Source organism: Varroa destructor, unplaced genomic scaffold, assembly GCF_002443255.2.
Source record: "Varroa destructor unplaced genomic scaffold, Vdes_3.0 BEIS01000002.1, whole genome shotgun sequence".
Lineage (NCBI taxonomy): Eukaryota > Metazoa > Arthropoda > Arachnida > Mesostigmata > Varroidae > Varroa > Varroa destructor.
In genome coordinates, this window is record NW_019211455.1 from 41,647,235 (window position 1) to 41,662,591 (window position 15,357).

At 42.0% G+C, this 15,357-nt stretch overlaps 1 protein-coding gene across 15 annotated transcripts in view; it reads left to right on the forward strand.

Annotated features, from left to right (window-relative positions):
- Positions 1–15,055, forward strand: part of PGAP3 (Per1-like protein PGAP3) — a 17,349-nt gene extending 2,294 nt beyond the window's left edge. For 8 of the 15 annotated variants that reach the window (XM_022790212.2, XM_022790208.2, XM_022790211.2 and 5 more), the window contains 7 exons: positions 4,517–4,870; positions 11,013–11,145; positions 11,546–11,698; positions 12,106–12,230; positions 12,385–12,524; positions 12,711–12,912; positions 13,689–15,055. In XM_022790212.2, coding sequence (XP_022645947.1) covers positions 4,608–4,870; positions 11,013–11,145; positions 11,546–11,698; positions 12,106–12,230; positions 12,385–12,524; positions 12,711–12,912; positions 13,689–13,860 — 1,188 coding nt within the window. In that variant the 5' untranslated portion in view covers positions 4,517–4,607 and the 3' untranslated portion in view covers positions 13,861–15,055. Of the gene's footprint in view, positions 1–3,960; positions 4,102–4,516; positions 4,871–7,159; positions 10,899–11,012; positions 11,146–11,545; positions 11,699–12,105; positions 12,231–12,384; positions 12,525–12,710; positions 12,913–13,688 lie in introns of those variants that run through there. The other 7 variants (XM_022790217.2, XM_086980907.1, XM_022790218.2 and 4 more) reach the window with 3 other exon arrangements.
- The last annotated feature ends 302 nt before the right edge of the window (positions 15,056–15,357 follow it).

A 15,357-nucleotide genomic window follows, 5' to 3' on the forward strand; every position in this document is an offset into this window, starting at 1 on the left:
TATATAAGGAATATGGGCAAAAAAGCCGATTTCGACAGTAGACCTCATTGTCGGCAAGACACACGGACACCACTAACGAAAACGAAAATATTACAGGTAATAATAATGATGAACATCAACAATATCATATTCACTAAAGATACGTGAGTTGAGTGGGTTTATTAACGTATTTTTGTGATAACTCAATATGTAACGTACTTGCGTGTTAATTTAAGCAGTACGTTGTGGTCCAGGTTCGAACCCGAGCACAGACATATTTCATTTTGTGCTGGGAGCCAGCCGTCTGACGGAATTGCTTAACGGCGATACCAGACGTAAAACTCAAACCATACGCTCGAACACAGCGGCTGCTTGCAGTAAACAGTCGATATTCAGACAGCTGAGCATTGCAACGCGCCTACGGTATTGATTTGTTGAGAATGTGCGGTGAACACTCGTCAGAGGCTTGGTCTGAGTCAGCAAGGAACCAGCATGGCCTCGTTCGCTGTCACCACTATTGATGAAGTACAACAACGGCAGAGCTCAGACCGGCCACGTATGAGATTCACACTTCACAAGTAATAACAGAGGTGTGATCTAATCAAGCTTCATTAGCTGTCCAACGTTGCCGCATTGTCATTGGGCATTGTTTCAAGTGGCTGGCTGCCAGCGCGAAGCGCTTTCCAGTTTCCAAAAAAAAAAAAAAGAAACAGGTTTGGAGCTACACTACCTGACGTGTCCCCAATTTCAGTAGGCAAATAGACGTGTTAGCACTGCATTATCTCGACGCTAGCACAACTTCTGTAGGCACTCTGCTCGCAGATCGCCAATCATTGAGATGACGCGATCACCGAAGTGAGAGATTGACCATCAAGACCTCATTTTGTACCAATAAAACTTGACGCTGCCCTGTGAAGCTGTGTTGACGCACGTAATCAGTCAGTGAATGATCGCTCGTTTCGGCTGCGTCTACAGCGGACATAAATATTACGGCTACTGCTGTCTCTACAATAGATCCTGTAATCTAATGCATTCGCTATATTATTCTCTATGGCCTATTGGCCACGACGGGTCAGCTGACCATCTAGCTGTTCTAGCTAGAACGATCGGCTGCTTGAACTTTGCCGCTGTTTTCGGGTCAGCGGAGGAAAGAAGAGATGGCCATAAAAAATGGTCAATCAGCATTCAGGGTAGAAAACGGTGTATGGCATCACATACTAATTTGTTTCGCGGAAGAGAACTGTATTTATTAGAAGTGAATTGTTACACGTACGTAGCTTACATATTGTACTAGGGCTTGTGGGGAAACAGCATGCACAGAACGCACGCAGAGATGCGAGTAAGGCACGACTTTCTAAGTTGATTTTAGTATTTTTGATAGCTCCACAAACGTTTTCGTTGTAATAATGATTTAGATGTTTTGAAACAGGAAGATGACTTGTCCAGGTATAGAAATATCGTTGCTGTTATGAGTAGAGCTATTATGTATGGCTTACCTTTTGTAGGACCAATATCGAGGCCAAAGGGAAGCACGTGTGGACCAGTGTACGAATCGACTCTTGGAAAGCGTTCAGCCAGATTTAAAATTTTATGTACTAAATACTCTTAGATAGAAGATCGAACTCAAAAGTTTATCTTTCTGAAAGTAAAATGTTCAATTTTATTTTATTTATTTATTTTTGCGCTAGCCCTTTAGAAAATTACAACAACGATTAGGCGCTAACCGATGTCCCGAAAGAGCACCAGCTTGGCAATTTAATCGTAATGGATTCGCTGTAAGACTTCTAGAGAAGGTCACACAGTGCTGGTTATCTATGCTAAACGGTGGGCGACTCATCCAAGTGTTCCTCGAAAACGCTGTCAAGAGCATAGCAGACGAAAAAGTAGATCAATAATTGAATTTCTTTTTCCCGCGATGGAAAATGGGCTAGGAATAGAGAGAATTTAACAAAGCAAAGTAACTCACAAAGAACCCTATTTACCAATTAAAAATACAGGGAAAACAGTGTCATATATACATATGTATACGATCAGTAATAAAACATAAAAAGCGACACACACAAAGAAGATCTCTGTAGACTTTTGATGAGTCTCTTTTCAAAGTTTATTGGCCACGCGTACTACTTTTTGCTCACGGGCACATCAAACTGAACCTCTTGTCTGCAGGATCCTTTTCCAAGAAATCATAACATACCTCAGCTTGACGTAGGTTCCAGGACCGTACAAAGGTGTACGTTAAACGTTAATGAAACATAGCCTTCCCTCGAACACTTCTACGCGTTGGACTCTAATTGAGACGACTCTTTTCACCGTGAAGATGTTTTCCGTTTGCGAGACCTTCGTTGCTGCGATACTTCAGTCCCGTCATCATTAACAACAGTCGTATGCATACAGGCGCCTGCCGTACGACGTAACTACTTTTCACAGTCAAGTTGGTCGCGTCTATTCTCATTACTGGCCAGCGCCACCCCACAACGCTAATGAATTACACGCACCGCTATTTCACAAACAACAACTCGACTTTAATAAATAGAATCGTACATGGGCCATTGTCTGTTCCATGTTCGTGCCATTGTGTCCTCGAAAAGATGTATTATTGCATGCTGCTACAAGCGGGAACCCGATTAGTAGTCGTTGAAATGCCGCGATGGCTTCAACAGTATACTTAGCAGTATATTCAGCGCATAGCATTTGTTAGCTACTGATACCGTCTGTACTATTTGGCGACGAATGCCATAATCATATCTATTGTTTCTCTATCCAATGGGCATAGATATATTCGGCGGTCTTTCGGTGCATCTATGCCGATGTATTGCTAGCGTCTGTTGCTGGCCTGAAGCCAGCGACATCGGCGTACAGAGGCGGACGCTACGGCGGCTTCGGCTGGAAATTAATGACGCGTTCTGATGATGAATACAAACATCGCTACTATGACGAATGTGAGCGTACGAACCATAAGTGGCCTGGTAACGCCTGACAGAAAATAGGAAACAAGTCGGTAACGGCGACAGCGTTACTATAAGCTTACCGTTGACATGACAGCGTCAAAAATGACTTGTCATCTATAACTCTTTTCATTAGATAATCCCATTTCGCCGGCGCCGCTGGGTCCCGGAACTATTAAGACAATTGTAAGCATACCTAAAAGGTGGTAGGCGGAGCAGGCGCATGTCGTAGGCCCAGCGCCAAAATAGAGAATTCGTGTGAACCAAGCGAAGTCTGAAGTAGTAGCAAAAAGTGCGTCAGGACGTGTACACAGAAAAAATAAGGAAAACGTGGTTTTTCCGGTAGTCATACGGACATATGGATTTCGTAGAAATGCAAATCTGTGTCGTTCTGGACCACTGTACGACATCGTAGTTGTGGCAATGAACGGATATAGAATTTCTGTCAACGTTGAACATCGTTGTTACGGAGCTCTGCAGTCCATTGGAGTCGATGTAAACGTAAATAGTCATTTAGGAGAGAATAAATCGCGGGGGTAGGTGCATCCTGTGGATGACCTGTAGCCAGAAACACGATGATTCTTCCCTCTTTAGTAAGGCTGTAGCAGCCACTAGTTCAAAGGGCGTTTGCTTTTTCCTCTCCAGAAGCGAGTGATGTACTATCCTATTGCTTGTTTACCATAAACCTTAGTTGCTACTATAAAGAGAATAAATTAACGTGTGCAACAATAGCAAAGCCTATGCGGTGGTTATGCAATGGTTAGGCATTGCTTTACAATAAATGTAAACAAATAATAAAATCCACCAGGGCAAGTCGAGACCTAGAATTTCAACTTGACCTTATGTTATGTCTGACGTAGAACTCTCACTGAATTCGTTCAATAACGTTATCCTCTTATGCTCGTTTCTATTGACTGACGCTCGTCATGTAGCGTGTATCATTGGCGTGGCTTGAACCAGCGACCCCTGATGATCCCCAGTTGCATCGCATGTAACGCCTTATAAGCTCGAACTATCTGTTAAATGTGTCTTTCAGTGAATGTCTGCGGCGACAGTTGTTATGGCTTGGATTGCGTACAGATGTCGCCAATGAGCGGCTAACGGAGCAGCATCTATCATTGCAATTTTTCGAAACAAAAAAACATTATGCGGACAGTATCTTTCTAAATCGTCAAACGTAATTTTATCCCCTCAAAGCTTTCGTAACGAATCAAATAACCTGTAGTAATATCGAACTCCACGTGTTTCTATCCATAACTCGTAAAGACCTAAATAAATCCATTAAGTGTAGTTGGTAATATGATAATTACCACCAAAAATGTTCCCGTTGTCTTTTGCACTTTTAACAAAGGTTCTATGTAGCTTTGCCTATATCCTTTTATGCTTTCTAACTCTGCGACGACAAAACAAACCTGATCCTCACCAACAAATGCTGTTTCTATTTAATACGACGCGCGGGCAGTGTCAGTCTGCACCGTTCATTTGTCATGTATTTTAACTTAACGTTTATCTGCAGTATATATATATATATATATACGTTTTTCGCTTTCCTTTCATTTAATAAGTTTCCCCGTTTCCTGGTTGAATTGTAGGCGGACATGCAGCCCGACAGGGTACGCCTGAGTTGCTATTGCTGTCGATGTCGGTGTTGCTGTGAAACAGACGACTGCAGTCAGACGTAACATGTCAATGCTGTCCACAGCAGGACTGCTGCGATCTGCGCGTCCACGATGGAAGATTGACAGAAGTGGTGGATCAAGCCCCCGCCGCCGCCGCCGCCACAGCCAGCCGTTTGCTGTCGGACCGGTGTTTGTCATTCTAATCTTAACCCTGGCGGCGGCGCCCGAAGGCAGCCGGGCATCGTTTGGTGATCAATCTCACGTCTTCATGAGCTGCATCCACAACTGCTTCTTTGGAAACTGCTCGACCGAGGGCGATGTCAGCAGGTAATCTAAATAGCGATAGATCGCTAGATTAATTGGGAGAAGTCGGCGTTTTATTCAGCAGTGAAACTGGCTACCAACAAGACAAGTAAAGCAAACCAATATCGAATAAATCTGTGATGCTACTAAATTTAGAACGTGTCCACGCTCAGACGCAACAAGTACGTGTTCAGATACAAATCGAAAGCGATACTCGAGGATAGATAGTATCTCACCTAACAAGAGGTTCAAAATTCAAGTTAGACAGATACTGAGAGAAAGAAAATTGACATTTTCGAAGAACAAAACGCTTCTGTAAAGCGTCATTGGTTTCTGTTGACACCGAACGGTGCTCGTGTTTCCTTAATGTTTCCAGCACTCTCTAACCTATCTTTTCTATAAAAGCGTTTGCATAGGTAACAAGGCCTGGCTGGGTTGGACGAAGTTGCTGACATTTTCCCCAGCACCAATGACGTGTCTAGAATAGAGGGGATTCGCGTTAACGTTCATGAGAAGACTACTAATAATGTTTGTAAAAGTGTCAAATCTGCGAGAAATTTTCACAGTGCTAGCTTCATGTTTCGTTCTATACGGTGGTCCATAAGTGAAGTTCAAATTTTTTTTGGCGCGATGCTTTAATAGGTGCTCTTGTTTTCTTGTAGAAAAACATGTACAAGATATTTGTATTAATTTGTAATGCATTCGGAACTATGTGTTATGCCAATGAGTAAGGAAAGCGATACTGCAGCAATAATTAACTAGGTTGACTTGAAGCTGAATCTACGTCATTAGACGAATTGCTGGACACAATAAAGGGAATCGGTACATTTCTATTTCGGGAAAAGCCAAAAGTTAAAAATTCTAATGTGGAGGTGCTTTCCAGGTAGTAGACTAATATTGACCTTACCATGGCTATACATTTGATCAACTTACATTAGCTAGTTTTCTTAGTATAAAGCATAACGAGAAACAAGTTAGTTGTGGCAAAGATAATATACTGCTAAATTTAAGTTCTCCCCAAAATTCGGAAGAGGTAAAATTCGAATTAAGTTAGTGCCATATATAGACAAAGGCGGCAGCAGCGCGGAGCTTCCTAGGCCAAGCTAAATTCAAAGTCGGACATCGAAACGCGTACTGCGCTCTCATTGTTATGTGATCAATAGAATCATATCATGTCACTACCCAGGTTACAAGAGCCTTATATGTAAAAGCATATGTTTTCGCTAAAAAAGATCGTTTCCTAGAACCGACTGTGGTCTGCGTTGCTTTACGTTTGAATATTGTCTTAGCTCGTTTAGGTCTTTACAAAGCATACATTGCCAATTCGGTACCCCGAGCATTATACTATAGCACCATTTGGGCGCGGCGACGAACTCTGAAAGCGGCCGAAAACGTCTAAGCCAGATTACGTTCTGTATATTTTTGTTGTTGTGAAATTGTTGTTGTTGCTGTTGCTATGTTGTTATCGTGCTTATTCGAAGGCGAGGATAGTCTAGTAGTGACTGGCAGTGTCTCCTGCTTGATGTCAAATGGAACGCTATATCCTTGGAGGCGTCTACGAAATTTCGACGGAGTTATAGTAGATCGTTATCGTCTAGTATAGCTTGACATTATTCTAATAGCTAGTAACTGATAGACACGAACCAGAAATTCTTGCCCAGTCTTTACATATATATGGATATTTAAAGATCTGTGAATATATAGAAATCTACGTATCTGAGTGTATATCTTCATTCTTCGACAATGATTACGCGCTTTTTTTTGGTGCTATCTCAGTATCGAGTCATTAGCACTATGGCTGAACGCAGTATGCGCAATAACGCCATGAGCAATATACAAGACATAGTATACTATAACCTGGTAATCGGCTAGGCGAATAACCTATAAACCCGGCTCATTTACTCGGTGCTCACATCGGACTAGTTGCTGTCATTTGTATCAATAGAAATCTTTGACTGTACATAAGTAAATGAAAAAAAAAAAAAGAAAAGTAGTTAATTAGGAAATCGCACGGCTGTTCGTCGCTTACGTGTCATTGTTTCAGCGACTTTGTTCTGAAATCTGAAAAGTACGTGCGCGCGATCGGACGGTAAATTGTCACCCGCCATATGTACGCGATTAGATCAAAGCGTAATCTGAGTTGACGGTTCAGAAACATTCGCAGTGTACGCGAGGCACGTTCGTGTGATACGACTTGATAATGAAAGGCTACTTTAAATAATTCAAAAAATATCACCGTAAGTACTATTTACGAAGTCTGTAAGAACCTAAGGAATCAGTACATTGTAATCCTTATTGGCCAACGTAATAATAGATAGTGGCAACCGTTAGGCATCACAAAGGTGGCCTAATTGATGTCCGCAGGTAGTAAAAGCTAGCCGAAAATTCAATCGGGAAACTTTTAATGGCCAGGAATCTATGATGGCGTCACTGTAACAGATCTCGATGTCAGACTTATTGGCCATCTGTCTGTCTATAAATCAATTTATTACAGTTGATGTTCTGTTCTTTGCTTCCGATCTATGCGTTTGATCCACTAAAATATAACAGTATTGATGCAATGGCAACTGGGCGCACGGGCTGTAGGTAGAACAACAGAAACCGCAGCAACTTCCATCAAGATGCGGTTCGTCTTGGACCGTTTTACTCTCTAATTGCACTTGGCATCATTATGACGGCAGCGGTGGCCGTGCTACGATGCCTCAAGGATAACGTACAGATAAGCATCAGATAGAGATTCGTGGTTAATGCGGACAACAACAGCTGGGCACGAGCTGCTATTTGGTACCACAGGGAAGAAGGATGCTTAAACAGAGAGAAGTAAACGGTTTTTATTTTTTTCGCTTCTCTATCGATTTGGTGTTATTCTAATGTTGGTAAGCAAAACTGTATAGCTGATGGCATCTGGTAAGCACATAGCGACCTACAGCGCCGAACGTCAGCACAATTTCGAACACAGGTGTAAATAGCGGGACGGCTGCTTTAACATTGGGCGGCTTATTTGAAATATAGCGAATCTATTCCATTGAAAGACGTTAGAGTATGACGGGCTTTGTCGACTAGGTCTTGCGTCCAGCTTTCGAACTCACCGCCAGTACGATAAGCCGGACGGGTAAAGGAAGCAGCGACAAGTGAAAAACCAACGATATATGCCAAGACACGTTTCGTTTACTAGGCGATTGCTGCGAGCGAAGTGTTCTACTTCAAAGCAGCCTGCGACGTCACCTCGGTTGTACAAAGGATAGACGTAGAAAAAGAGATTCGTGAAGAATCAATTCAACTGCGAACACACATTTATTATCACTTGAGAATGGACAGACCTCATTTATGCCGACCCAGCTAGTTTAGTGAACAGCCGTACTTTCTACTGTTATAGATCCCAGTGCATTGTTCGTATCCGCGAACGACTGCAACTAAATAGATAGCGTTGCAATAGCTGCGCGATCGTATGTATCATAGAAAAAGAACTATTCGATTGTTGTAGATGCCGTTATGTGTACTGTCGTCGGGCGCCATGTTGATACACAGTGCTCAGTGTACGGGCTCTTCTTTGCGTAAGCGGATAGATTCTCTGTATTAGATGCTGAAAAGCACATTTAGAAATGCTTCATTTGCCCGATCCGGTCGAACATTCGCTGTTTGTTTCATCTACACTCTAAGCCCTCAGTCATGTTGCTTAGAGATGGCGAAAACATAGTCATAATATCATTACTACTAAAATATCTAAGAATCGCGCTTTCGTTGTAGGACCAGAAGATTCACGAAGACGCGTCGCCGATGATAGATGCCTTCAGAAACTATTCGGCCGTTATAGAGTTTGGCAGTAGAAAATTAATAGTTTCTGTATACAGCCGAAAGAGAGGATGTTACCAGTATTGAAAATTTTCTATAGAAAAAAGGGGATGGGCGGCATATATAGCGAGCATTGTGTAGCATATAGATTAACTAGAAATAGAAACAGCTGCGCTGCGTCGTAGGAATGATTTTAATTATTATTATTATTTACAGTTTAATTCTTTGCAATGGCTTTAAAACTTGTCGTACATGTTCCACTAAGATCATTGGCTTTAGACAGATAATAGTTCATTATCAGGTCGTCTTTGTACACTTGGAGGAAAGTTCAATCATTCTGCTTCTCATATCAAATTGAGAATGGCCAAAAAAACATTATTCTGTGTTGCTAAATATCTAGCGACGTTGTGTCTGCGGATACTGTGCATGCTTCGACTAATATCCTGATCTAAACTGACAGCTGACAGACAAAGAGTAGGCAGCGAAAAACCTGAGATATTTCTGACCTTCAAATTTAACGAATTCGCAATTAGGTTCGCTGAAAGCCATCATAAAGCAGAAGAATCACTTGCAAATTGGATTTCGTGATATACTTTATTAAAGTCTATTTATGTGCTACTCCCAAGCTGTTTAGCGTATAGATAAAATCATGGGTAATAAATCTGTATTAAGCGGGGTCAAAAAGGACGAACTACACGACACATTATTCCTTTTTTTAAAAATGCAGCAGAAAATTGAGCGGCGTTAGACAGGACTGTAGTTTCCTGCATTAATTTTGCTAATTTTTTTTTCAAATACAAGCACGACAATAGTTCGGCGAAAAAAAGTCTGATACAGCAATCTCAACATAAGGCTTGGCGAACATGAAGCTTGGGGGTTGAGTGAGAAAAATAGCAGAATTCTTGAAAGGTAATTTGTCCTCATCTTAGGTTGACACAGTTCCCTAAATGTGTTAGGCATAAATATATCGATATATATATTCAGAAACTGTAATTATCAACTATTGTGTGTGGGTGTGTGTGTGTGTGTGCTAGGGGGAAGAGGGAGGAGGTACCGATCATGCGGAGACAATATAACGAAGCAAAAATTTGGCTGAAGTGTTTGGCTTCTCCACGCAGGAGCGCTCGGTAAAGGTCACGTGCCTTTCTTTAGTCGCATTTAGCTGGCATATCGAACAATGAAGAACAGCCAATGAAGTCACGCCTATATAACCAGTTCGAACAACGAATTTGCTATTCCCTGGGATAGATCAGTGAAACGTCGTGGGGAAATCGATAAGATGCCTCGATCTCGAGTAGTTCCAGTGGACTGATCGAGTTCATCCTCAACCTCAATTGCTCTCTCTAAAAGGAATAGAAAGCACAGACTGTAGGTGTTATTTACATCACCATAAGTATTGCAGGAAATTTTATAGTTGGGTTCGTCCGATGCGCTGCAGTGGACTTGTAATTTTTTGAATTTTACTTATTTGCTTGAATTGTTAGCTGTAGACGGATCGTCAGTATTTTCCAGCAGTATACATCGAACAACATGGCCTTATCGTCTGTGTCGGCCGAACGGTGTTTCGCGCAGTAGAACGATACCACGTTACCTACATAGGTAGCCATAGCTGTTACGTTTTGAGGCACACGATAATTGCCGTTACAGGATAGCTCAGCATCGCGTACTCTGTTGTCAAAGTAAATTTAGCAAATAAACATAAAGTCGATATTACTCAAGGCATAGTAGAACTGATTAGGGTCTAGAGCGGCCAGCTCAGCTGTGGAACAAGAGTTCAGACGTACCGAGGTATTAGCCCGTTTAAGGCTAGGATGTCTTCCGTATCATTTCACAGTTTGTACGATCAATGTTGCCATCAAATTGGAATAGTACTTTATTTTAGAGCAAACGTTTTTGAACGGTTCGACAATGATACCGGCCGCCGACGGCTAGATCCTCTTCAGCAACGAAAAGGCAGAACGAGAAGCGAAATGCGTGCGGTGCGTCAAATCGCCGTGCCGATCGAGCTTGTTCCAATTTAATCTTTGCTACCTTGTGAAGATCAGATACTTCCAAGTTAGATCCTGTCCTCGATACGAAGACTTGCACGACTACTAGCAGAATATCAGTATTGGCGGCGGTGTGCCGATCGTGCCGCTTCGGTGAACATGAACGAGCTCAGCTAGATTATTAATCAGCACTAAAACGGGATCGATGTGACTGGCCCCTTTATGAGCGGGATGGTCTATCCGCATCCAGCATTGTTCTGTGTCATTTTCAGGTAAAAGAAGGTGTTGTCCGAACTCGTATGTATGATATGTCAGTTCAACAATGTAGCTAATATGAAAAAAAGATGGACTAATAGACGGCGTTACGTTACGTTATTTTGTGGCAGGTTCGAGCACAGGCAGCCGTGGCATCTGCGGCTCCTGGGATGGGACTGTGAGGATGAGTGTGGTCACCAATGCATGTGGAAAACCGTGGACTATTTTGACAGTTTCGACGAACGGGTTCAGTTCAGAGGAAAAGTGAGTTTGTCGGAAACGAAATATCATTCGCAGACGATATAGCCTCATAGACATTAGCTACAAATGAATACTATAACTAGAATACTATTAGTTTCGTGTCTACGTTACTTGATCGGGTGGTATCGTTTCTAAGAACGAATACGCTTGGGTAACTCTACCAAAATCGACTAATTTGCAGAAGTTGTATTGAATCAGTAGTTGAATTTACGCAAATCCTCTCGTATACATCGAATCTATTAAGAGACAAAATAGTGTTTACGGTTAGACATTCGACGACAAAGTACGGCTTGTCAGCGATAGGGTATGGCTGGCCAAAGTCAGTATTTGTTGCTAGATTCTGGTACGCTGTACCAATCTTTTAGATTGACTGTGAAAGTATGCTTTTTCTGTATGATTTCAGTGGCCATTTGTTCGCTGGCTGGGTCTTCAGGAGCCGGCATCCGTTTTTTTTTCCCTATTGAATCTTTTCGCGCACATATATGGCTGGAGTGAATTCAGTCGCCGAGTGGCACCTAACAACCGATTCTACGCATTATGGAAAACGCACGCTTATGTGGGTTGCTGATCTTTGACGGAACAAACTGAATATGTTTGTTTTTAGCTAGCGCTGTCGTTGCTATTTATTGATTGTTCTCTCTTACTTCTTTTTCTACCTAAACTTCCTTTGTCCGGTTCTCGGCTAGTTCCCGCCGAGAAGTATCATCGATACAGAATGGAAATAAATTATGATCAAACTGCTATTGTATATTATACGTCACATAAATCAAAAACCTCCAAAGTCACGTATCCTTGCTAACAACAATCATATAGTAAAAACGACGAAAATAATAGTACTATTAATAAGTGTATTTTTCCTAATTTATGATTTAATAAATATTGATTTAGTTTAGTACTGTCAATTTATTGAATAGCAATAATGATAGCGTATTGAATTTTTAAACTTACGATCGTCCGTTTCAGTTGGCGATGAATGCTTGGCTATGGTCAACAGCGTTCCACTCTCGGGATATTCCGATTACGGAGTTCATGGACTATTTTGGAGCATTTTCGATTGTGCTTTACTCACTCTACGCCCTCGTGGCTAGGTAACCCTTGTTGCCTGACCTAGTTCACTTTGAGAATATCAACTATGTTTATATTAAAAACACAACATTAACGCTAGCAGTTATCGTAAACGTAACTTCGCCATGGGGTGAGAAGGTTCGGTGTCTAATAACTACCGCTTACCAATGTCTACAGGATGATCATGGACAAGCTGGAATCGGCTGTACAATGGCTGGTGCAAGTGGCCTTCATCTGTTTCTTCATATTTCATCTTTACTATATGCTCAACGTTAAATTTGACTATCAATATCATATCACTCTTAATATAACCACAGGTAAGACAAGGCTGGCGTGAAAAGTAACTGTACATCTATGGGCAACAGGTCATGACTCCGGCTATATTTTGGCGAGTTTCAGGCTAAAGCCATATGTATGATAATATAGACCTATGCTACTTGCGTATAAACACGATGGGGGTATGCCATGCTAGCGATGGATATGTTGACATGTTTCCCAAACAGGCATTATTAATTCGGCCGGCTGGTTGTACTGGACGTGGACAAACCGAGGGCGGCCCTATGCAGCGAAGTGCGCCTTCGTCGTCATATCGCTTTTGGCATTATCATCTCTTGAAGTTCTAGACTTCTCTCCGGTGTGGTTCATTTTTGATGCTCACTCGCTGTGGCATCTTGGAACTGCACCTCTTCCGTTAATTTGGTACAGGTAGGCATAAAGACTGATTTGCGTTTCCTATAACATAGTAAATGGTCTAAGTTCTATACCCGATTCTATTGCCGCGTTCAAGCGTTGCTTCAGCCGGCTGGAGGATGGCTTTCTAACGCGAAGCGAAGCGTACCTATGCACAGTTAGACTAATCCGCTCAACTTACTAGAACTACCTCAGTTATGTAGGCAAACACGCCATTGCTCCATTACAGCAGAGACGAACTACATGCAGAAAATTTCTTTCATGGCTAAGACGGCTAGTTGTACCTTTTACGACAAAACTCGGTATCGCTGTCCTAGGATCGCTTGAAGAACCTGTCAGGTTAGGAAAGGGACGCATTTCAATAGAGACGCATCAGAGAAGGGAATGGTGACCGTATCCAGTATTACCTTTCCTATTACTGCACAGATTTTGGTGTGTAAGTAAAGAGGGCGTGTAAGTCTTGATTCGAATCTAGATTATCTCCATGTTGTTCCGGTTATGGGCACTAAACATGTTATCACTGCAATATTGCAGGATAGCTAACACACTATACTGGCCAGCGGGCCAACGTTTATACAAATTTCGATTGTTTCTTCTCTCTACTAAGGCTCGTCAGCTCGTCGACAGTCCCTTTAGGACTTAGCGCAGTAATAGGCTAATCTAGCTAAATGAATCACTCTTGTTATACATACAAACTTTACTTCGTCTTTGTAAGTTATTATCTATATCTTTGAGCACTGATAACAGCTGTTTGAATTATGTGGCTTTTCCTTTCTGTTACAACCTCGCAGGTTTCTCATAGACGACTGTCGCTACGAAAACATCAAAGCTAAAGCCCAGCCAACGGTACCTCCCGCGACTGGAAGGACACTTACCCGTCGTGGTTTCGCCAGGGTCAAAGAGTTACTTAAGGAGATTAACGTTCTTAATATTCATAATGACGATGGGTTTACGCTCGATTAGGCAGACAAGCAGATCGAACCGCAGCTAGCATAATTTTAAACCCCAAAAAAAGTCAGATCTTGTCACAATTATGTATTCAAGAGATCAATCGTGCCTTGCAGAGGTTCGAAGTCGCTACTTACTGTCACAGCCCGAGTGACTCAATATGCAACACAAACGCGATAATTAGTATGATAAGTGATCAGATCCGCTTGTTTCCTGCCAATATTTGGCCGTAGTAACGCTCAGATGTACATATATATCAAATAAAATCGTTATAAATGATAGTAAGCATATCGGCACGCAGCTGCTGTTCGAAACAGAGGAAAACTACCTCAAGACTAAATATAATGCGGAAACATTTGGCATATCTGTGTTTAGATCATGAAAATTATTACGTGATAACACCATTCATATGGCTGTCTTAATGAGAAGCGCATCACATTGTTCGAAACACTGCCTACAGAATTAGATGCCGCATCGTTAGCTACCACTGGGTGGGCGAAATGGACGCGTGATGCAAAATAAAGCTTATACATAGCACAGGGATGTTGAACCTCGGAGTTTGCTAGTGGTATCACCATCTACAACACCAATATCCTTCGATGTTCTTCAGTAAAACGTTACCTCAAAGGGCAACTGGTTTTACCTTGAGCGACTGCAGCAACGCGCAACTGCTAGCGGCTATCGAATCAGGCCGCATATCGACGGATTTGTCAGTGATTGAGATATTAGAATTTCGCGTACAAAAGAATCGGGAAGCCGGAGAAGAAAAGCCTTCCGAAACTGGGCGTCAACAAAGTCGCCTACGATAGCCTTGTCTTCAAAACCGAAAAGATGCGATGAGATCGACTGAGAAATCAAGCCTGGTCGATTCGAGTGCATAAAACTTGTGGTGTTGTTTCCTCTCTGCTACCCATCTATTTGAAGATACCGTTGTATGCAGTACAACACAGCGCCTATTAGGGTTGTCAGGTTAATTATTTACGCACGTTGTTACAATAAAACCGATTGAAAAAAAAACGCATGCCACTGTAAATAATAACATGCGTTTTCGTATGGACGCAATATGAGCGCCCGAAACGTGGGGCATGCCAACTTGGAAATGTAGTTGAAATAAAAAAATCGCCTTAGGCACGCCTAACTATCGTACCCCATACTTTGACCTCGGAGAAGTAAAAAAAATAGACCAAGAAAAAACAGATTTGTTTTCCTACATTTGTTCTTTTTTATTAGGAACTATCAGTTTCGAAAAATGTGCGGGAACGATTTCAGTGTGATTAGGACATAGGTAAGGATCAAACCTGATCAACCGTCAATGTTGATCGCTGGATTCAATTTGACATAGTGGAGTTGGCCCAACCATGCGTCGGTCAACGAAAGAAGTATGCTGGTCAGTTGTCAGTTACCGCCATATCGCAATTTGTTTTTGAGTTGAACTCTTAGGTATGGTATTTTAGGTATAATACCTACGTACAGTTGGGCAGCATATTTTGACTCGTATATTCCAACCTTAAT